Source organism: Hyposmocoma kahamanoa, unplaced genomic scaffold, assembly GCF_003589595.1.
Source record: "Hyposmocoma kahamanoa isolate Upper Pololo Valley unplaced genomic scaffold, ASM358959v1 93, whole genome shotgun sequence".
NCBI lineage: Eukaryota > Metazoa > Arthropoda > Insecta > Lepidoptera > Cosmopterigidae > Hyposmocoma > Hyposmocoma kahamanoa.
In genome coordinates, this window is record NW_020654810.1 from 4,511,930 (window position 1) to 4,537,348 (window position 25,419).

The following is a 25,419-nucleotide window of genomic DNA, read 5'->3' on the forward strand; positions in this document are numbered from 1 at the left end:
TATGCGTGTCTATAGATTTTCACTGTAATAATAATAATAATAACGCACACATTCAACATAGCCCCGCACTAGGGAAACCCTGTGTCGCGGGTGCCATGGACACATACATAGACAAACACAAATTACACCCAAACTCACGAGAGAAATAAATGTAGGCCAAACAAATATTTCTCCCGGCCCGGGAATCGAACCTAGGACCTCTGCGTGGCAGTCCGGCATGGTAACCGTTCGGCCACGGAGGCAGTTTCTTACAAGCTTCCTAATATCGGTAGATGGCGCTAATCTTAAACAAAATAAAAGAATAGCCGGCAGTATCCATAAAAATCTGTGCAATAATCACCATCTAGTTGTTTAGTTTGTTATCACTGGAAATGAAAGTAGCTTTGATAAATCGCAGCTTGTCAATGGAAAACAAATTATAACAAAACTGCCTCCAGGGCCGAACGGTTACAACACTGGACTGCCACGCAGAGGTCCCAGGTTCGATTCCCGGGCCGAGAGAAATATTCGTGGGGCCTACATTTATTTCTCTCGTGAGTTTGGATGTAATTTGTGGTTGCCTATGTGTATGTCCATGGCATACGTGACACAGGGTGTCCCTAGTGCGGGGCTTTAAAAAAAATGTAACAAAAATAGCTTATTTTTTACTCGTCCTGACCTGTGGTGTACCAGTATACCCGACTATACGTCTTGTCTTGCAATTAGCAGTTCTCTTCAGTTTCGACAATTTTTTTTTTGTGATATCAATTTTGTGCTCTATTTTTTGCAATTTGTAACGGTTATTTGACCATTTGTCACTTAGCCACGTTTTACTAAAAAAAATAACCGTTTTAAATAAAAAAAAATATAGCACAAATGTAATTCCAATATGTAACAATTGCGAAAATGTAAGAACTCGATTCCTTGGATCGATTTATAATATAGGAAGAGCACAAATCAAATGTGATTACCAAATGCCAACGGCAGTTATAGCACAAAAACAACTGTTTACCGAAGTTACCTGTTAACAATACATTGAAATAACACAGACCGATATTCACGTTACCAACACTTCAGTGACTCATACGCATTATTATGCGGCTTGTAGCTTCCCCTCCATGTTTAGTATAATGTATAGGTAAATTTACGATCGATTATGGAAAGAAATTTGTTACGCAAATTGTACAACCGATGTCAGTAGATGTGTGATTATAATGTTCCTGTTAAGTTGCAGGTTTCTTCGAGTTAACCAGCTTAGATATTCGCAGAGTTTTTTTTTATAATACTAAGGGTAGTATTCCAGAACTCTACTCAATGCTCAAGTCAGGACTTGAGTATTGCAGTGAGCACTGAAAATTATACTCAAGTCCTTGCCATTAGGGTCGTATTTCCAGTGCTTGAAATCATACTCAAGTCTGCTCAAATCCTTGAGCATTGAGTACAGTTCTGGAATACGACCCTAAGTGACGGTGCGAACAAGTCATGCATCTGGTGGTAAGCAACACGCCGATCCATAACAGTTTTAGTGCCACTCAAGAGCTTTAAATCGCAAAGATCTTGCACCCATCATCCTGAGACATAGGTTGACAAGTCCCATGTGCTGGTAATTTCACCAGCACTCTTACCGTTTTAAAAGGAAACACTGTAATGTGAGCATTAGGGTAAGCGGCAGAAATAGATAAGGTGGCAGTCATTCCCTGGACGAACTCTTTCACAAGGAGCTTTACTGTTACCCGTTGAAGAAATGGGTAGTCTGTAGAATGTCTTTATGGCATCATCATAGAATGTGGGTTACCATAATATTGTAATAATAACAAAGAATAATAATAAAGATGATTCATTTCAAACACTAGGTCCATAATGGTTAGTAACAAACAATTTCTTAAAAACCAGTGTTAATTTTATTTTAAAAGGTGACATAGAGGCGCTTTGTGGCACACATTAGAACCGAAGCGCATCTGTTTCGCATGATGCCATGGAAACCCTTTGTTCGCGTTTCGGTGTACATGCCAGAGGCGCTACAGAGACGTGGCAACCCTAACAAGATCCTAAAAGCATTATATTGTATACGTAGAGCGTTGTAATCTCCCCGCGAGTATTTAGCCCATAGGCTATCAGTGTAAAAAGATTGACAATATGCTGTAACCAGCGTTACCTTTTACTTCCTTCATACAAGGAGCGAACCTACGAACCAACATGTTGCACCTGACTGACAGTACTCTACGTTCTATATCTAAACAATGTAAGTAACGTCATAGGATTTCACAGTATATCAAATTTCAAGTCGATGGGACAAGTGGAAGTACTTGGTACTTGGTGCAACGGGCTGGTGTCTGCAACTCGACGACAAAGCACCTATTTTGCGTGTGGATGTAAGAACAATATTCATTACATGACTGAGGGTCGTATTCCAGAACTCTACTCAATACTCAAGTCAGGACATGAGTATTGCAGTGAGCACTGAAAATGATACTCAAGTCCTTGCCATTAGGGTCGTATTTCCAATGCTTGTGTTGCCAGTGCAATCCTGACTTGAGCATTGAATAGAGTTCTAGAATACGACTCTGAGATTCCTACATTAACTGGGAAAAGAGCTGATGATCTTTAAACAAGCTGAATAGATGTTCATCAAACATAGCTAAAAATTATCCCGACTAAATTAGGCTTCAATTAAAAAAAAAATTAAAAAAGGCTAAAGAGTTCGTCCAGGGTAGTACTGCCACCTTACCTATTTCTGCCGCCAAGCAGTAATGTCACCATTATTGTGTTCCGGTTTTGAAGGGTAAGGTTTCTGGTGGAATTAAAGGCACATGGGATTTGTCAACTTATGTCTCAGGGTGACAGGCGCAGTGGTAGTGCCCCTCAGATCTTTGCAATTTAAAGCTCACGGCACTTGATGTCATAAAAAAATAAAAATAAACTGATCTTTTGCGTCGGATGTTTAAAACCAAGAAGTCTACCTTTGTCGTAACATTGACAACAGTACACATTTATGTAAAACATGATTTTAATTTCGTAAGCTAAATTCCGCTGTATTTGGACTGTTATTATGAAACGAGCGACTTCCGAGAAGGCGCAGAATACTGCGCATGGGGCTACGTCGTAAAAAATTATAATCAACCAAATGTCATCGCTACAATAGCCGCCAGGACATCACTCACTTTTAATTAGAACTATTTTTATACAGAGAACTGACGGGACGAACAAGTCGTGTACCTGGAGGTAGAATAAATACGCACACACTCATATCCCGGGTGCCATGATGGACACACACATAGACAACCTCAAACTCACGAGGGAAATAAATGTAGGCCATACAAATATTTCTCCCGGCCCGGGAATTGAACTCGCAGCCCAGATTGGCAACCGTTCGATCATAGAAGCAGTATGGTAAGCGATACACCTGTCGTTTACCATACTGTGACTTGTCAACATATGTCATCCTGAGACATAAGTTGACAAGTCACATATGCCAGTAAGTTCACCAGTACCGTTACCCTTCTAAACCGGAACGCAATAATGCTAACATTACTGCTTGGCGGCAGAAATAGGCAAGGTAAGCAGTACTTCAAATATAAGAGATCTCATATAATTTATTTTTGAAAATTGATCAACGGACAAATACTCCTTAAAACTATAAATAGTATTTAAGCGATAATAACGGAAAATTTCATTCATTCAAATCGGATACGTAAATAAAAGCGCCATACGTCTAAAGAAGAGTCACTGGAAAAGGTTTCTTTGTACAATGCATATCAAGGTAGGTGTGTAATTCTGACAAATGACCACGTAAAGAAACTAATATAGCTACTGAAGAATATGAGGGTTCGTCAAAATGTATATAACGTAGACAAGTAATACTGACAACCGCAAAGTAATTAATCTAAGTATAATGCAAATTAGTTCTTCGTAAGTGAAAACAAGTGAACTGCAAGAGGGATTTCACTTCGCAATTAATTTTAATTGTTCCGAAAGTGGTCACTGCGCAATTGGAGCAAACAATGTGGGCTGATGGGCAATGTTAACTTAACGAACGCGAAAGCGCTGAAAACTTTATTTTATTGGCAAAAAAATTAATTAGAAATTGTTGTTATTCCCTAGAAATGGGGCCAGTACGTTATTTGCATGCTACGCATAGTCAGTCGCGACGCGCGCGATAAAATTGAAATAAGCGCGCGCTATTGGCTGTCTCAATCAGCCCTCGTAGCATGGCTACGCATGATAGACGAGACGCGCGCGAAATTAGAACTGATTGAGACAGCCAATAGCGCGTGCTTATTCCAATTTTATCGCGCGCGTCGTGACTAACTTGCGTAGCCATACTACGGGGGCTGATCTAATTTAGATAGCCAATAGCGCGCGCTTATTTCAATTTTATCACGCGCGTCTCGACTATCACGCGTAGCCATGCTACGGAGAAGAACTGTTTAATTGCGCAAATAGGTATTTCAAGTTGGTTTTCATTTTTAACCGACCTAAATAAAGGAGGAGGTTCTCAATTCGACTGTTTTTTGTTTGTATGTATGTTACGCGATTACATTTGTGAAACGATTTTGATGATTTTTTTTTTGTTAGTAAGATTTTCAAATTTGAATGGGACCACTGCTGGGGTACCCACCCCAGTAGTGGTCCCATTTAAATTTGAAAAAAATATTTCACTTCTAAGGGCGACAAATTAGAAGATTAACTTTTTATAGGATTTCACCCACTTTGCGTTAACCGATTTAAATAAAACTTGGCAAATAGACATAATTTCACAAACATTTGAGGTCTTTTTTTGCAAAAAAGTTACAATTTTATTGAGCGACATATTTAAATAATGTGTATCAACATGTATCACTAATTTCGTGGAAATATTCTGTTGTTCATTGAACGAATTCTTAAATGCGGGTTTGTGGGTTCTGTGTTACCATAATAATAAAAACAATTTTACCATAATAATTAAGTAGTTATTATATTAAGCTTGTATTATTTAAGTTGAATATCATTAAGTAAGACTTGTTGTCTACACTATCGCATTAAGTACAACCAGTAGGGCGAAAGAGCGCAACTAGCACGAGAGTGACATAGAATCGCGAGATAATTTATCTTTATTCTATGGGAGTATAACAGTTTAAAACGTTTTATGTCGCTCACGCGGAAGTCGCGTCGCGTCCTATCGTGCTAGCCTTGATAGTTGTAAGTTGGAAATAAACAAATAATAAATAGGACCTCAATTCCCTTTGTTTTGTGAAAAGTGACGAAAAATTGAACCTTAAGTATTAACGAATTAGACTGTAACATCACAATATCAGTCAATCTGCCTACATCGTTATCACGACTAATCCTCCTTTGTTGGAGAAGCTTTAAGTCTAGCAGTGACAGAATCAGCTTAATCCATCGACGATACAGCTGGTTGTGTAGTCGATAGGTGACGATTACATAGTTACATCTTAAAATGGAATTTATTAATGTTATCATAAACCACCGCTTATCTCTTTCGATTTAAAACGCTTTAAAATCAAGTTACATTAAATGAAGACAATGAAAACAAAAGCTAAAAATAAATTGTAGGTTTTCGCGAAGAAACTTTTTTTTTTCGGATTATAAATCGCATATATTTGTTTTTTTTTTTTTTTTCAAACTAATCAACTGTTACCTTCAACCTGTAAAGGAACCGAAATGTAGGTATGTTTGAATAAAAAACAAATATACGAAATTTAATTCCAAAAAATTGTTATATTTTAATCAGCAGTATCATCCAAAGTCTTTATACAATGAATCAATGAAATATAAGTTATTGCACTTAAAAATTTACAATGACAAAAATATACCTGTAATGTCACTTACATTAAAAGCTTTTGTGTAACTGGCAACCTTAATGCTAAGTAGAATAGTCTAATTGTCAACAACAAAACCATTCTTCGGTTGCCATCGCCTGTGTCCTCCACAGTAGAAACACAAAACGTTTTAACATAATTAAATCATGCTAAAGAATTTGATTATGCAACAAAGATTAATCGCGGTTATGTTTTTAAATACAACAATGTTAACGTTCCAAGAATTAATTAATGAGATACAAAAATATTAATAGGTTTTTTTTTTCTTCTAATGAAACGGCGGTATAATAAGAAAAATTATGTGACTCGGATATGAGTACTTTGTTACTATAATAATAGTGCAAATGGATGTAACTTATAATTTTGAAATAAAAAACGCGTTTTTAGATTTTTGCGATTATTACACAAAGGAAATGAAACTATTTTTTCGAAGCAAAACCAATTCATTGTCATAAAAAAATTAAGTTATGTCGTTTAGTCACGTAAGGGACGATACGCAGAGTTCAATTAACCTGATTAAATAATAATAAGACCACAGATTACTTAATAGTTACTATGTAACAGATACATCACTCTCATACAAAATCCAAAACACCTATGCCATAAACCATAATAGCCTACTAAATCAGACTAATGAAACCAGGCGCTCATTACTAGGAAAAAGGAGCCTAAGCATGCACACGCAGGATTTGAGTATGGTTTAAAGCACTCGAAATCATACTCAAGTCCCTGCCATTAGGGTCGTATTTCCAGTGCTTGTGTTTCCAGTGCAATCCTGACTTGAGCATTGAGTAAAGTTCTAGAATACGACCCTTAGAGAGGTGAAAATAAAGTTGCACGCCGTATGCAATCGTGCGGAGCCGAATGCTCATAAATGAAAGACTTGTGTGAGCGTTTGTGAATGACGGAGCAGTGGTAAGACGTCAACTCTCCCTGAAGCCTTACGTGTTCTGCGTCTTGCATTATACTACTTCCGGACAGCACTTAAAAGTTCAAGACTAATCTACTCATCTCAGCGAAATCGACATCTATATCCTACTGTACTTCTTTATGTTTCATAGTAACGACGCCCGAGATACACAAGGCAAGTACCCCCGCAGGCAAGTAGCAAAGCCATTAAATCACAACTAAGTCTCCGATAACATTCGAAGGACAAAAACAATACAGTCCTTTGAGAGATAACCCTGAGCGGGTACGCGTACTACAAGTCAATGGTAATCTCGGCGATAATATACCGGGCAAATATTATCTTCGTCAGACGATATTGACTGTAGAGGTCCATTGCAACATGGAAGATGGACAAACTTTGGTTAAAAGACTACTGTTAATATAAATATATCGTACTATCATATATATTTTAACGTACCACCTTTTTATAGAACTACTTCTCTGTGACTTTGGAGTAAGGGAATGTTTTTGGGATTTTTTGACGGAAGATCGATTTTTTCGAATCATACGCTATTTAGTGTGTTTTGCTTCAAAGGTTAAAAGGATATTTGAACACGGGAGAAAATTAAAACTCTTCCATTGTCATCGGGTTTCATTACATGTGTTCCTTTACTGTTAACAAAAGGGAGAACTACTAAAAAGTACATAACTAAGAAACTAGAACCATGTGTGCTACTCCATTGGGAAGTAAGCTATCCTCCACTGGGTTACCGCCAGCTCCAAAGCTCATAAAAAATATGTGAATTCCCAAATATGAGTAAAGTTAACATGGTAGACAATACCCTAAAACCGTACAAGAAAATAGTACGTAGGCTTGAGGACGGTTACGGGCTGCTGTTGATGATGATATATCGTTCACTTTCGATCATTGGAACTTCTATATTATAATACATAGTGCCAATAATGTATGGAATGTTCAAAAAGGTTTTGGTTCTGGTTTGACAGTTTTGGTTTTTGTTGAATGGAGTAGCAAGTATGCAGAAAAGTGTACCTGTGCCATAGTGGTATTTACATATTTTTTAATTTAATATTATTATTTAATTAAAAATAAAATATTATCATATTATGTTAGAACCAATTAGAAAAAGATATTATAACTCAGAAACAAAAATCGTGTTACATGGTGTATAATAATCATCGATACAATTTCGAAATAACATTTTTTTGCTCGCCAAACTTATCACAATTGCATGCTTCGACGACCGCGTTGCTAACGCTTACACACAATGTAAGTATGCATATCCTCTGTTCCGTAGTTCACATTGGAATAACAAACAATACAATACCTAATGGCCACTGCATTGCGCAAAGTAACCAAGCTGTATAAACTGAGACAAGGGTATGCAAACAGTATCGATACAGCATTGACAATCGAATGAATGGCTCGGAAATCGATGTTTACATTGGCAATTTGGATACGGTTATTATTTGTTACATTAGTCGGTGCTTTCACGATTTCGTTTCAACGATATAAGATTTCAACAGAATACTATTTGGCATTGCTTTTGAATAAACGAGTGACTAATAAATAACATTAGCAATTAAGCTACGTCCACACTTATCGACGCGACTGATCAAGAATTATATCATAATGTATTATTCGCAGCGAGTTTGGAATAGGGCATTTTCCGACTGACTGGTATCGTTGCTCCAGTGTTGCCCGGGCCCTGGAGTCGAAAATTACATTTCGGTACTTGAAAGTTAGTTACATTTTTACTGCAAAATTTACATTTTCATTTTTTTAATAAAAGCATTTAAATGGAAACGATGTTACAATTGAATACGCCAACATCCTAAAAATAAAGAACATAAGTATGCTCAAGAAAAGTCAAGTTTTAAGCAGTAATAGGGTGATTTCTTTGTATGCGCCATGTTTGATATAATGAAAAGTTACGAAAAATGTAAGAAATTTGTACTTATCTGGCAACACTCATTTCGAACCCAAACACGTTCGTCAAAAACCGAAAATTGGGAGGAGCACACGGCGAGCGGCTCATCTCGCAGTATTCATATAGTCATGAATGCTCACATCGGTACCTTTCACGTTGTACGTTTGTCGTTGGCGGTTCGAGCGGAAGCAACCTGATTCCGCGCTATTAAGTGTGGTGACTCCTATACACTAGGTGGGTTTCAATTTCTTGTCTTTTTTCTTTTACACCATGACAACCCTGCATAGTGCGGGAGGGACGAAGTGGGCAAAGGAAGCGCTAGCAATTGACGAGATGATGATGAGTTGGCGTCAAAACAGAATTCGAGTGGCTTGCGTGTTTTTCATTCGTATTTATTTTAATTTATTAATTTTACAATCTACTATTTTAATCTTCATTTATTTATTAATTGTACAATCTACTATTTTAATCTTTATTTACAATTTTAATTTAATTATGATAATTTTACAATTTTACAGATTATAACTTGTTACTTTATATTTTTTATACTTTGAAAGATTTAATACGCATATAATGTAAAAATATAAATAAAGTAGAGAAAAGTACATGAATACTAAGAAAACAAATAATATTCAAGGTCCCCGAATAATTAATGCCGAGAGGGTGGAAGGAGGGACAAAAAAAAAACAGACCGTTGGTTTCTCATATTCGTCGATAGTACCTTAAATACTTCTTCCTTTGAGTACAATGAGCAATTAGTGGGATACTACACGTAATCAAACGGTGAAATACAAGTGCCTACTGTCATGTCAACATTCCAGGAAACGAGACATAAATCAGTAGATTAGCTGTCAACAAAAGTATTTCTTTGTCCGTTAAAATTCCATGAACACAATTTATAACTATCTGCTAATAGAACGCAAAAGCTATCTGGAGACGACGTTCATTCTCTTTCTGTCTCGGCATCCATCGTCAACGTTTGAAAGAGAGAACGAATAACGCAAGCCTAAAGTTGTACTCATGCGTAAGCATGTCATTAAACGCATAGCGAAGACTTTTGATTGTCAATTAGTGCTTTACTTAACGAGCGTTTTATCTCATGTTTGTTTTTATCTATGCGTTTATGAGTTATGACTTCAAAGCTTAGTGTTACAAAGTCATACTGTCTGGTGAAGAAACTTAATGGGTGTAGACATGAGTTTTGTCACCAAAGCGGCGGCGACAAGTTGTTGTGTGTAAGTAAAATTAAGAACACAGCCCGAAATGTTGGCTTGTTTGACAAAACATATATATACGCGATGTAGTTGTTTCCAGCACAAAGTTCGGGCTATCGTTCCTGCTCACCGCAAAGCAGCTTTCGGAGGTACTTTCAGATTTGCGTCATCTTAACTTAGCTTAGATCATGTAGCTGGAGCATCTATTCGTACATAGGGCGCACTATAAGTTTCCGGAACTGGCCACTTACATAAACAATATTAAAAAAATAATTACAACATTTGAAAATGGAACTCTTTGGCTGTAGAATACAGTTTGTTTCATCTGACTGTCACATGTTTTTACATTGTGGTGTCATTTTAGAAATTGCTTGTCTACATCACCATGGATTGAACTCGTGAAAATTTTCCCAGTATGATGTGTAATTTAACAGCTCAGCGGAGTTTCGCTCGGCTTCAAACGGCTTTTGGCGATGAAGCACCATGCAAGACGACTATTTATAGCTGGTTCGCAGAATTCAAACGCGATCGTGTGAATCTCAGTGACGTATTTCGTGATGTTCGCCCGTCCACTGCTGTGAACAACAAAAACATCGATGCTGTGCGCCGTATGATCAAAACAGACAGGCATGTGACATACCATGAGATTCGGGCATCTTTAGGCATAGGCATGAGTCAAATACAATCAATACTACACAAACATTTGGGTGTGAAAAAGCTGTGCTCTATGTGGATCCCACACAATTTGACTGAGGCTCAAAAAACGGATCGCCTCACTTGGTGCAATGCCATGTTTTTCAGATTCAACGAAGGGGCGTAACAGTAACAGGTGACGAAATAAACGTTTTCAAAATTGGTTCATTCGTACGAAAAAGTGCATTAACGTTAACGGAGAATATTTTGAGAAAAAATCTATTCATTTCTGACCATATATAGTATTTTTTTCTTACTCATTCCGGAAACTTGTAGTGCGCCTCACGTACTTCGGTTCACACCGCGAACTAAGCTAACGGAGCTAACTGAACTACCCCAACGAGCCCGTTAAGCTATGTAAAATATGTCACCCTCCGGCCCATCGAATACAAAGTATAGCACGCCACTACTTACTACGTATTTTCTTAGCTTAACTTTGCATGCAACTACGTGAGCTAAGCGAGGGTAGCTTAGCTTCGTTCTCGGTGTGGCCTGCGCTTTAAAAATCTCGCAGTTCACAGAACATTAGTATGAAAGCTTGCAAGTTCCGTCACATTCAATTTACACAAAATCCTCTACATATTCACATTACAAATAGCGGCACAGACTTTATAAAAGGGCATTAAGGACGTCGCACGTTGTAACAGCAACAAACAAACAGTTAGGGCGTTAGTTATTGTTATGGGCGGCGACGTAGCGGGAACGCAACGCGAGTCGCATCTTAATAAATACGCGGAATATGGACAATGATACGGTATCTAATCATTTAGATCTAGATGTAGTTATCTTTGGTATGTGTTTGTTCTTTAAAACTTTTTGCGTTTTAAAAAAGGTGTTAAATTTATAACTAACGAACGTTAATGTGTGATGATGTAGAAATAGAGGTCTTACTGCATTCAGGCTATCTTTGATTTTGTGACAGCTCATAACCACATAGTTCAATATTACGTCAACAGATGGCATCTCAAAATATGACAATAGTTTTTTTTCGAATTGTCTATTTTCGATGAGTAGTGATCGCAAAATATGCACTAGTTTTCAATCACACTATAGGCCATAATGTTGTATAGATAACGCAGGTGTAGTTAGTGTGAGTTTACCAACGTTCACATACGCATACGTAAAGCTACACTAAAGTACGTATGTTGCGTTAACCGGTAATGATCAAAAACTAAACAAAAGTGCATAAATGCTTTATGCCTTTATATGGAAATACAATGACATATAGAAGAATTTATTAAATTTTTCGTTGGTCTTCACAGATTGCTCTTACACGTACAGTCAAGAGCACATCATGTTTGACAGTTTGTACTTTTTATCATAAGCGACATAGAGTTGGATTTAAGTCTCAAGTGTCAAGCTTAAAGTGCTCTTGACCCTGTACATATAACACAAACATTGCACTCTCATATACACACCACTTACACATAAATACACACAACAATGTTTAAGATTAATTTAAGAACTTTAATATTAATTTAATTACTTGAAGATTAATTTAAGAACTTTAAGATTAAGAACTTTAAGATTAAGAACTTTCAAGTTAAGTTAAGATCTTCAAGATTAATTTTAAAAAAATTATATTACAACAGTAAAAATAGTTTTCTTGTTCAACAGGTAAGAGTCTGGCTTTTCAAACCTACCACGGGCTTCATTCACTCACATAAGTATCGGTATCACAAAATCATAACACGTCTCAAGATTTAATTAGCTCTATGAATTAAAATAAAAAAACAATATTATAGATTTTAAAAGTGGATAATTTCCATAGTAATAGCTATGCATTGACTTACAAATAAATGGACGACGGGTCTAATACAAAAATCACGAAAAAAATGTCCCAAGTCAACCTATTTAAACGTAGTGACATGCAAAGGAATATGAAAAAGCTAAAACGTTGAATTTAAATTGTAATGTCATCGCAGTACTGTCTAAATTTGCTTGCTTCGCTGTCAGTCGAACAAACGAAGACTAGAGCGTGAATGACGCTCTGTATACGATTTTAACGCCCTATAAGTTCGGACACTTTTTAGCGCGGACCCGACGTCCATATAATTGTAAGTCAATGTAACTATGCCTATTTTTATCATCGCCTCTAATTCTTTTTTTTTAGTATCTACTTTATTCAAAGCGAACAAACAAGCTTCACTGCATTCATAGAGTGTCGTTAGTTCAAACCTGATCATACTTGCATTCGCGTAAAAATCAGACGATGAATCTTTTCTTTTTCTTCGTTGAATTCTTGCTCGTGTTATAAGTTTGCCAATTGATGCGATTCGTGTCATTTCTTTTTTCAAAATAACCATTATTCGCCTACATTATACACCTAATAACTACCATTGTAACTAGTTACGAGAGTTGGAGAGGATGTGGGGTTAGATTTTTCTGTGTCTAATGGAGCAATAAGAGCTAAGTGGAGTTATGCCATTCTTTCATGAGGGGTGCGATTTGTATCAACTGAAATAGATGCAAGGTGTATTTACTTGAATATTTATATATTCTTGACTCTATAAAGGCGCGGTAGCCAAAAGCCTAGACTTAAGCAGCAGCAGTCGTGGGTTCGAATCCGAGCAATGTGAGGACATCTGCAAAGCAATGCCGCATTGGGTCCGCGTAGGAACTACAACCCAGTTAAGTGATGTTAAAGTACAATTTTCAGTATTAAAACGATCGCAAAGACGTGCTAGTTTCTGCTCTTTGCGGTGGAAATTCTGGGACCTTCCAACACATCGCGAGTCAGTTTTCAGGTTGTTTCGTTGAAAATAACCAGAAGTCTGACAGCTACTTCCGCCAATATACAAAGAAGCTATATAAAAAGGAAAAGCCTGCTTCCTGGGCAGCGTGTCCAATGATGTAATTTTTTTATCTTATTTATATGCACATGTTCAGTATATGATTTAATGTTATGTAAATATTCGAATTCGTTCGTAATATAGCAGTGCCTAGTAAGTGAAATATTGACAATTCGATTTTAGCCTCTTATGTTTGTTAAACAACAACAACATAGTATTAAAAATATTTCCACGTTGTTACTATAATATGGTGTGAACAATAAAAACTTTAATGTAGTCATACTTGTGCGTTAGTTCGAACATGATTATGTAAAATATAATATTAATTGATATATTCACACTTTGTAATATTTAGTATTTGATTATTATTTTAATAGCAGAAGAAAAGAGTTCGTCCAGGGAAGTACTGCCACCTTACCTATTCCTGCCGCCAAGCAGTAATGTCAGCATTACTGTGTTCCGGTTTTGAAGGGTAAGAGTGCTGGTGAAATTACAGGCACATGGGACTTTTTTTACAAATACAAATACCCTTTATTGCTACAATGACACTTTTTGACATAAATAGCATGTTAAGCCAAAACATAAACACCTGAAAACGCCTGAAACCGTTGTTGTCGCAGACAGCGCTGTTTTTCAGCCACCTCCTTGTCCCTAAGATCTAAGGCGGGCTTAAAAGCAACGAGGGCCTAGAAAACAATTATAAAATTTTGAAAACCGTTATTCTATATTATTTACAACTTATGGCTCAGGGTGACGGGCGCAGTGGCAGTGTCCCTCAGATCTTTGTGCTTTAAAGCTTTGAATGACACTGCTACTGTAATGGACAGGCGTGTCGCTTACCACCAGGCGCACGACTTGTTCGTTCCGTCACTCAGTATCATAAAAAGAAACTTTGGTACAGGAACTCCTCTGCCGGCTCTTAGTAATCAATTTTTTTTTCCTGAATACCACAACACACATTATCAAAGTCTAATAATTATAAATTTTTGAAATTACATCTATTTATCAACTCGGGGACCTCTGTGAGGCAAACCAGCATGGTAACCGTTCGGACACGGAGGCACATGTGTTATACACATAACAAGTAATATTGTATGACACAAGGTATTCTAAGGCTAACAAATTAAAATAAAAAAGAATAATTGTTGAAATATTATTAAAAAAAACCTTAAAACTTTGTAGAATTACATCTATTTGCCAAGTTTTATTGAAATTGGTTACCGTAAAGTGCGCGAGACCGGAATCATACCCTAGTTTGCCACCCTTAGAGGTGGAATATTTTCTTCAAATTTAAATGGGACCATTGTTGAGACACCCTCTTTCCAACAAAAAAATAGGATCATCAAAATCGGTTCGCAAATGCCGGAGTAATTGCGTAACATACCCGTAGCCTCTTCCTTTTTTGAAGTCGGTTAAAAATACCTTTTAATTGACCAATTGAAATCGACATTTTTCTCGAAGTTTAAAACAAGTTGATTAGAAGTGTACAATGTCTAGTGTTAGAACAAGCGGATTTTTTAACAATAATAACATAATCTCAGTACAAAAAAACCGACCCTCAAAAGTCAATCATCCCCAAGTTTCCCACCCTTAGTGGTGGAACATTTTGTTCCAATTTAAACGAGACCATTCCTGAGGTACCCTCTTTCCAACAAAAAAATAGGATCATCAAAATCGGTTCTCAAATGCCGAGTTATTGCGTAACATACATACAAAAAAAAACATACAATCGAATTGAGAACTTCCTCCTTTTTTAAAGTCGGTTAAAAAATTCAATAAGTTTAGTGCCTACGATAGTTTATCTTTACCAAGTCAGCGTACCGTAAACATACATCATTTTCAAAAAGCAATTACACTTTTTATAGCGAACTTAACCTTAAGGCTTGCACTTGTTTACAAAGAAACGTTTCTTTATGCAATAAAATAACGATTTTAAAAAACATAAAAGTCGTGATTATAGTGCAAACATTGTTTAATTTTTTATAACACACAAAGAAACGTATAACACGAATCATTTTGGGAAATCATAGATTATTACAACAGTTTCTTTGAGATATATGTATTACTTGGTACTTGGTGTAACGGGCTGGTGTCCGCAACTCGACGTCAAGGCGCCTATTTTGCGTGTATATATGTATTAATACGTCTGGTGTAGAATGTCACAGATTATTAAAATAATTTTATTTAAAAAAAAAATTCGCTATGTCAATTGATGAGAAAAGTTGGAGTCTTCAAGAAAACTAATCATATGAGCTCAAACACAAGATAGCTGCTGTTTGATGTCTGCCATTTTTCTTTTTTTTCACTCGCTCATAGCCTCGCAACCCTGTATCGCAGATGCCTTGGACACACACGTAGACAACCACAAATAACAACCAAACTCACGTGAGAAGTACATGTAGGATTACACTTGCGTGTAAAAATTTTATTAAAATCGGTTAAATTTAATATACCGGAATCGTCCCTTAATATGCCACCCTTAGAGGTAAAATATTTTCTTCAAATTTGAATGGGGCTACTGCTAGGGTACACTTTCCAACAAAAAAAAAATCATTCAAATCGGTCTACACATCGCACCCCTGATGGAACAATGGCATAAGTGGAGTTACGTCAAAAATGTTAATTGCTCCATTAGATACCGAAAAATATAATCCACATCCTCTCCAAGTCTTGTTATATTTTTCTGTACCTAATGGAGCAATAAACATTTTTGACGTAACTCCACTTATGCCATTCTTCCATGACGGGTCGAATGTCGAAGTAATCGCGTAATATACACACGCAAAAAAATACAGTCGAATTAACATTGACTTACAATTATATGGACGTCGGGTCCGCGCTAAAAAGTGTCCGCACTTGTAAGGCGCTAAAATCGTATACAGAGCGCGACACTCCGCTTTAGTTTTATTTGTAAGTCAATGCGAATTAAGAACCTTTTCATTTTTTGAACACGCTTAAACAAGAGGTATATTCTTTTAGTTTCTTTGTGGTGTAGTAGCCATAGCTTTCGGACGATTGAGCAGCACGTGGTTTTCTGTTTAAAAGTTGTTATTAACGGTAGAAACCATTTTCAAAATCTCCAATTCGCATTACTTTGAGCAAAACTGTGTGGGAGCATTTAAAATTATTTGTATACGTCACCTCATTCCACGCAACGGTGCAAGCCGTGTACATTATCTTAAGCAGTTAGTTTGTATATTTTTACGAACTACAATGTATGAGGGCCTTATAAAAAAAAGAAACCACATATTTTTTCTTTAAGCAGCTGCCTAAAAAACAGGCCAAGGACAATAATATGAGGAGGTCGAACACATTTTGGCGAACAGATGTTCGTGTTTTTGTACAAATATTATAACCAAATTGATACTTTTCATTTCACAATTTGAGCTGGTTCTAAACGAGCATTAAATAACTTTTTCATTAGAAGAAATTTGCGCGCAAAAACGTTTTTTGGAAGCGTGGAAAAGATTTTTGAAATTCGAACTTGACGATGGACTGTGGTGCACCGAACTTTTTCTTTCGATGAAAAAAAAAGATAATGGCACATTCAACTACCCGATTTGTTGTACATAACTTACATTTATGTAATATAAATCCGTTGGTATATTTTATTCTTATTATTGTTGACATTAAATTGCCAATGATAACTAATTATGTTTATTAAAGTATTTTAATTCGTCGAAGGACTAAAATAATTTCAATAATCACATAAAATAAAAGAACAAGCAAGAACAAAACTTGAAGAGGTGTAAATTCAGAACGCATTCGATGATAAAATTTTTCTTTTAATTAAAAAACAGGTCAACAGTTTTTCTTTCATTTATCATTTTCCTCGGTAAAGTGAGGTGAAAAGTTGTGTGTTGCGCTCGGCAACAAGTTGTTTTGCGTCTCGTGCCTTGAAATCTTCGCTACGGTCAGGAAATCTATTTTTGAATCTTAGCTTCTTCATCTTTCTTCTTTTACTCAGGTTTCAATACAAGCACTCGTGTCAAACAACAACTTCACAGCCTTGCATAACAAAAAACCACTAGACTTGACCACTAGACTTGATAATCATAAAAAAATTGGATGCTAGAATATCAAATATTTTAAATTATAAACGGGTAGTTTTAGACCCCGAAATGGGGACCTAGGAATTTAATATTGACATTATTATTCATGTTATTAATAGATGTTAGAATTATTTCAAAAAAACCAACATGGCGAACTTCAAAATATGATTGATCAGACTTTAGCTCTCTATGATTTACACGAGCAAATTAAATTCGGTTAAGTAGTCAAGTTATGGAATTACGTTAACAAACATAATACACAAACACATAAGCGTGGCGGCCCCCATTAACAAGGTTTTAATGGAGTAAAAACATGGGCTAAGTGAAAACGCGTAACTTAGTCTCATTATTGTATAGTAATGAGGTCTAATCGCCGCTAAATGCGAATCTAATAGTATGTAGGATAGTAAGTAGGCTGCGCATACGCAGGCACCATAACCGCAGTTATAAGCGTGACGAGTTTTTTTTTCGACGAATTTCTAAGCATTGTCTATATTTACATAAAAATCGAACATAGTAAGCTAGGAGATTTAAGCACCGTAACAATTCAATTTTACTTTACGTATTCTTTAATGTTCTTACCAATATAAGCTTTTTAACAACCAATAATTAAGAAATAATTGTATCATACAGACATACATTAATAAGTTCTAAACATTTTAGCTGTCAACAGTACTTGATTCAAATGAACTCGTTTCTAACATGACATATTGATGTAGAATTTATTTGAATCGGATGCAAACAAAACTGAGGCAAATGAAACCGAGGGCATAACAAACGTCTCTGCCTATCATAGTGGGAGACAGGATTATTATTCATTTATTTAGAAAAGTGTACCAACAGCATAAACATAGTTTGGTACAAAAAGTTTATGGTAAGAGGAATTGTTCTTATAGATATACCTATTACTGGTACACACAACTATGTACAGAAGTAAATGGGCTTAGCTAAACTGAAGAAGAAAAAATATTATAAAATATATGAAAACGAAACAAAAGATCGTCCCTTTTTTTAAACAAAACTAAAATAAATATGAAAACTTTAAAACACGTACAGACCTAACAAATGCGGAATCACAAATTAAGATGTGGCTTCAAAGTATTGTCAACAGTTTTGTTTTAAACATTTTTAAGGTATCGTTGAAGGTTTGGTGGTATACATATCGTTTTTCGACTAAGCAGCACGGAGACGTCAAAACAAGGCACTAATTTGAAAAAAGGATTACGAGTAGTTCAATCGTCTGTTGATTTCGATTAAATTTTCTGATATATGTGGCCCGCGATTTACATGAACGTCGTTATCATAAATCAACCTTTTTAGTGTTCCTCGAAATATGTCCATGCACCGTTTTGGTAGGTAATGGCCCAAAATCCATTCGAAAGAAATACAGTGAACACTACCTCCAACCGAAATTACTAGTAATTACTGGAACCAGTCCATTGTGCTATCTGTTACGTACATTACTGCATTGGCAAATTGTAAAGCACAAATAGTGATTTAATTCACAAGTATCGTTATACAGGTCGCATGATTACTGGTTTTGGATAAAATTATTAGTTGCAAGTAGGTCGGTATTTATTTTGGTATTTGGGAAATTACTTGAAACTAATTTGTATATTTATTAGGAGTATATTGTATAACTTGAGTTCTTTATGTCTTTGAAATGGATTATTTCAGGTTAGTTTTCTCTACCTAATTTCAGTGGCAATTTTATATGTATAGGTACATAAACATCGTGGTCAAGATAACAAAGTAATATAGTGAGTACGAACATGTTTCGCCAAATATAAGATAGGCAAGCAAAAAATTGGTCGTGACATGGTCTAATTAAATTATTTAATCAGTATTACATTAATAATATGCATATTAATAATAATAGTCACAGGTACTGAAAATAATTTAAAATAATTTCGAAGTTGTCTCAATATTTTTAGTTAACAAATGTAAATTATTTTTTACAAAAATGCTGGCCTCATAAATAGCAGGCAGGGGTAACAAATCAAGATCCTATTATCGTGAAATATTAAATGATATTTCAGGTTACTATACTCGTAAATTAAATTACACCCATAATAATATTCTAGAATAATTTAATAATAAAAATTGCCACCGAAATTAGGTAGAGAAAACTAATCTGAAAATTACCCAAATATTCTTCATCTAAGGCTCAATTTATTTTTCTAGGTCATATGTAATTTCTACGATACACAATTGAGAAAAAGTTTATTAAGCTATGCACATTGACTTACAAATGCTATGTACAATTTCGTTACAAAATTTTGCTTCCATTCCATTCCGCGGCAATGTAAATTGAGTATAATGTTATACTTGCATGAGTCTCCGAGAGAAGAAATATTGCCTTAATATTAGACATTTTCGTTACAGAACGGGGTCGGTCGCGTTTATGTAAGAACAGAATATTTGTTAAATTTTTTTTTTAATGAAATTATAACAACACGAAAACAATAGGCAAAGACACTTTGGTCAAGTTCATATTGCAGGGTGACGGGTGCAGTGGCAGTGCCTCTTAGGTCTTTGCGATTTAAAGCTCCGAGTGGCACTGCAATTGTTATACAAAGCGTATTGCTTATTGCGAGGCACATGACTTGTTCGTTCCGTCCGTAAAATTTTAAATCAAAATAACAAGGAGACCAAATGTATTAGTAACGCCATCTACAATTTTCTATTGTTAACTATAACAATAACAAACACAACCACGTGCGTTACTTCAACATGTTTCCAACAGATGGCGCTGTTAAACTAGTTTTAAAACGTCGAACATGGTCAAAGTCAAATAATCATTTATTCCATAGGTAAAATTTTTACACTTAAAAACGTTTTTTTTAACTACTGCTCGTTCACTACGCCTGACCTCCCTGTGAAGAACGAGCAAGAAACTCTACTTAAATGCTATGGAATACACTTTGAATTATAATTGTGTGGAATCTAGACTCATGTTGTCCTTCCATACATCTTTTTTTAACACATACTTTTCAATTTTGTGATATGACGTTTCAATTAAAATACTTCAAATGTAAGTTTTAAAATTAGCAAATATAAATCTTTATAGATGCTCCGGAATCTTATTGTAAAATTGGCATAAGTTTTCTTACACTTGAGAATTTTCCGTTGCCCTTTAGACGTATTTACTCCAGATGGCTGATGAATTCAGAATATGCTAAGCAAAATTACAAATGCAATCTACAAAATAACTAACCTGAGTAGACAAGTTAGCTGCACGTCGTTTTGGTACCTCGCCAAGGCGGCACTACCTTCCACCCGGACCGCGTTGACCTTGTCCCGCAGCGCACCGCCGCAACCGCCGCCGCGCTCGCGCAGAATCGACATTATGTTCGGCTGGCGGAGGAATGCCACTACCTGCAAGAAAAATGTAGGGGTTACACATGACTTTAGTTAACATATGAAGACAATGAACACAAAAAAAAAAGTTTTTCGGATTTATGTGCGAAATTTAATTAGAAATTTACCATGAGCTTTTCTGTGAACGAAAACATCTTAATGAAACACCCTCGGAACTCGTGTGAAGTACCCTACCCGCATCAGTGCAGCGTGGTGGACTACGACCAAAACCCTCTCCGGAGAAGATACCTGAGCCCAGCGGGAGGTTGAGGTTGAAAAAAAATGCGACTCTCAAATTGCTCTTCGGCAATCTCCATCTTCATGATCGGAGTCTACAGAGTTTGAACTGCGAAATGTAATGATATCGTACTGCTATTACAATAGTGTCATAACTGAAAATATGTGAAATTCAAGATTATACCATTGTTGAACGTAAAATTTGATTATATTGACGTGTACGTCAATTAAACCGTCGTCGTTAGAATATTGTAAAAAACTACTAAAAGATATCTACTAAACTACTTAACTCAAAATGAACACTTTATGTGAGCTAGTTCTAGCCAAATAGTTCTTATTGAAAAATATGAAATTATCTTTTATCTTTTTTTAATTTTATTTTTAAATATGTAGGCAAGTAGGAAATTACCTATACATAAATTTACACAGATCTTTCACGGGAAGCGAGTAATTCGTTTTTCGGTGATTTCGAGAAAATACACTTTTTGAGTTATTACACTATTGTATTAAAGGTGCGAATTATGTAACACGTTTTGCAATTCGAGGCATCAGAGAGAGAGAGCTTTAGAAACTGATTTTATTATATATTAAGTCTATTTACACAATTCTCTTCATTTTTTACTTAGTAGTATTAAAATGGAGAGTAGGTTTAAAAATAATAGAAAAGTTTTAATCATCACCGAACTCCTTTATACCTACACTACACGATGCTATAAATTGTACAAACCTTGTCATTGTATGCAACAGGTATTTCAGGTTGTGAGTCTTGTATGTGCGTATCAAGAGTCGTCAACGGCGGTCGCGGCGGCGGCGTCGGCGCCTGCGCACACAAACATGAATCTGTTGTAATTTTAATTAAAAGTGATTTTATTTCATTTCAAAAATTACAATGCAGCTTGGCAGTAATTGAAGTAAAGAAAAAAATATCGTCGCCTACTTTCTCAAACTCGTATCTTAAAGCATAGAGTTACTGGAATGAAGAAAATGGATTGTATATACAAATTTTGCAGGCCGATTCACACACTAGCTTTTACCTATTCTTTTTTTATTACCAAATTAACACCCTTGATGAGAAATTAAAAATAAATAGAAAGTTTTGCCATCTCGTGAATAATAACTGTTCAAAGATACGAGTTTTGAGAAAGTAAGACATCGATATGATATGTATAAAATTATTCTATTTATAATACTTATAAGAGTAAATAAATAAACATTACTGAAACAAAACATTGAAAAGATCAGACAGGAAAAAAATAAAACTACAAGAACCATAGACAAAACAAAAATAAGATCCATTACACAGATACTTAGGCAATTTTTACAATACACTTATGGATGAAGGTACGAAAAATAAAGACGAGCTTTCCCAAGATGTGACGTGCATAAAATCAATGATGAAAACCATAAGTATAAGTCGCGGCAAACAAGTAGATGAATGAAGTGCACAACAAGCTTTGGAGTCTGGATCGCTCGTATCATAAGCAGCATAAAGTTGAATTTAAATTTTACATGTGAAACTTGACACTGTACCTCTACCATGACGGCTCGTTTACATTGATACAGTGATTGGCGCCTGTACCACGAGCATGCCAGCACTGCCAAAGCATTGGCATTTTGAAGATACGTTCATGCTAATACAGCACTGGCCTGTCAGTGTGTATAGAAAATATTTTCTTGTATGATCTTTATGTTATTGTTATAATTGAATTCTGCGTTACAGCTTAATGGGTGATGATTCTGATGATGGATGTAGTGCGGGGTGTAGTGGCAACACACTACCTAACTATTGTATGCTAAGGTGACGGAAGTACGATTAATGTCGTATGATTTTCGATGCCTTTTAAATTTTGTATCCAAGGGTTGCCGGTAGGTCCAGCTCTGTTATCTATCAGTATTCCGAAACGACATTTTCCAGAAATAACGTTTGGTCGAAATTTCATGACCTCGGAAGTAATTTTGAGAGGAAAATGTTTTTTTCTTTTAAACCTAACTTAACCTAATCCAACCAAACCGAATCGTGCATTTGCGATAAACATTCAACATATCCCGAAAGAACAACTGTTTCGTTATAATTCGGTTTTCGGTGTAATGAAAATTCAAACTTTATTTCGGACTTAAAATTTTCGATTTGTGATAGGTTACCGTCCAGCTCAGTTACTCTCCGACAGGCTCCTATTATTATTATAAAATGTATGTGTAGTGTGGACAAGGAATAAATTATTTCTATGAAAAATTTGCTATGTCAATATTTTACGCAACTATAGGCATTAAGGCTGCGATTCCACCAGAGGTGTGTGAGGTAGCTATGTGGTGTGCGAGGGAAAATCGACCAAAACAATTACTTAACTAAGCGAGGCTAAGAAAATGAAATAAAGTGGATTTTTTTCTCACACACCGCATGGATACCCCGCACATCTCTGGTGGAACCGCAGCCTTACACTCATAGAGAGGTACAAGAAAAGTGCAAATACGACTTAGCGCTCGATAGTACCTCACTTGAGTGAGTGATTGACTTTTGCCGCGACCTATACAAGCGTAATAAAGAAAATGGACTGAAACGGAGTTACCTTTCAAATTTTGCCACCACAAGCACATATTCACACACAAGATCAAGCTTCAAACCAAACTCAAACAGCAAAAGACAAGGCCAACAAATAGAGCAACATAAAACAGCACAACTCCAAAAACAAGACGGATCTTGATCACGATTGACAGCAAATCGAGTGGGCGTAATACGTTCATAAACAAAACGCATTTCGCACTCGCCTCTTGTTCAATACAGTCAAGATATTAACGGCGATTGCTAATTGACGGGAATGCTTGTAATGTATAACGCATGCACTTTCGAACCCTAGAAATAAAATTGAAACAAATTAAAAATTACTAACAAATCAAGGCAACGACCAGTTATAGTTGCCACGAGTTACTTAATATAATATAATTTATCTGGTATTTATAGTACAGTTTTCCTTTTTTAAATACCAGCTGTTATATGTATTATTTATGTTGAGCATTGGCTATAGGGCCATCAGCTTATACAGGTAACAAATAATTAAGAAACTCACTTTTATTATTATTTAAATTAAAAATTAATTTGGGTAAAAATCGTAATTACAAAATCTCGCTATTTTTGTATATGCCTGATATGTGGGACTAGCACGACAGGGCGCGACATGCGCGAGGTTGCTATGCTAGAATATAGTACGTCGCACCTTCTTTAGCCCTATTGATGCTTTTTATACTTCCCTATACTACGCATGTTGTATTTTTATTATGGCAAAAAAATATTATTACTGCTTTTTTTTTAAAATTAATTTCGTGACCTTGGATTCAAGTGATTCGGTTAATATTTTAGAGATAATAAACTTAGTAGCGAGTTCTTAGGTTTTCGCGATTGTTGCACATAGGAAATGATCAAGCATACAGTAGTAGAACAAATTTTGGTTTACGATGAATTTTAATACCCTGATTTCGAACGGACACTTAACGAATTTTCTTCTGTGACAACACTGATGTCACTGACAAGTATCAACTTTTGAATGACAAAATGTTTCATAACCGAATATGTTTTATCGCTGACTACAGACTTGCGCGATTTTTTGACGATCGACATGTGTGATTAAACGCAACAACAGACCATCATCATCGTCATCTTTGCTGATCAACATGTGTTGTGTGATCCGACAAAATCGAGAAGAAGTGTAAGAATCAGACAATCGGTAAGTATTTTTTAGTAAAAAAAAAAAACCGAGCAAATCTATTAGCACCGTATCGTTGCTTGATTTGTGGGTCGGTTCGTCAACTGAGCTTCTAACACTACACGGCATTCGAGTCAATTAGCAAAAGTTCTAGAAACAATCTTCCACCTGATCAATCAATATAGGCCTGCGGCGTTGCGGCAGTAGAGGCGAGAAGGGACCTGCTTGCGGCGCGCGCGGCAGCCGAGGGTCGATGAACGTCGTTCGTCGCATCACGTGGTCCACGAAGAAACGCTGTACCATTTTAAACCTTATTCAGACACGTTCCAACTACTTTTGAACCTATTGATACTGGTGACTAATTTACAATATTTATTTTTACTATTAAGAGTCTTATACAACCGCAATGGCTTTGCTTGATTCCGCATAACTGTGAGTATTGAATCGATCGCTTTGGAAACAATATGCAGTAATATTGAGGGTATACACAGATTACTGTACAGTGTGAAAACACGATTCTTAAAAAAAATCACGACAGAAAAAAAACAAACTTACCACGAAATTTTACAAGAAAACTGTTTTATTAATTAAATTTTTATTGAATTGATATTCAATTCTTTTTTGTGAAATTACTCCAGTACAAAGACACGACGCAAGCACATAGAAAAATTCGTGAGGTCCGTTGGTTCGTTTAGTTGGTATAGCGTCTGGCACGGTATGCAAGAAGACGTCGGTTCG

General features: G+C 35.9%; 1 protein-coding gene across 5 annotated transcripts in view; it reads right to left on the reverse strand.

Annotated features, from left to right (window-relative positions):
* Nucleotides 1-25,419, reverse strand: part of LOC113237569 (E3 ubiquitin-protein ligase HECW2) — a 159,773-nt gene that overhangs the window by 86,239 nt on the left and 48,115 nt on the right. For 4 of the 5 annotated variants that reach the window (XM_026474129.1, XM_026474128.1, XM_026474131.1 and 1 more), the window contains exons 7-9: nucleotides 24,850-24,975; nucleotides 21,711-21,803; nucleotides 20,604-20,764 (exon numbers count right to left, since the gene is read on the reverse strand). In XM_026474129.1, the coding sequence (XP_026329914.1) occupies nucleotides 20,604-20,764; nucleotides 21,711-21,803; nucleotides 24,850-24,975 (380 nt within the window). The remainder of the gene's footprint in view (nucleotides 1-20,603; nucleotides 20,765-21,710; nucleotides 21,804-24,849; nucleotides 24,976-25,419) is intronic. The other variant, XM_026474132.1, reaches the window with a different exon arrangement.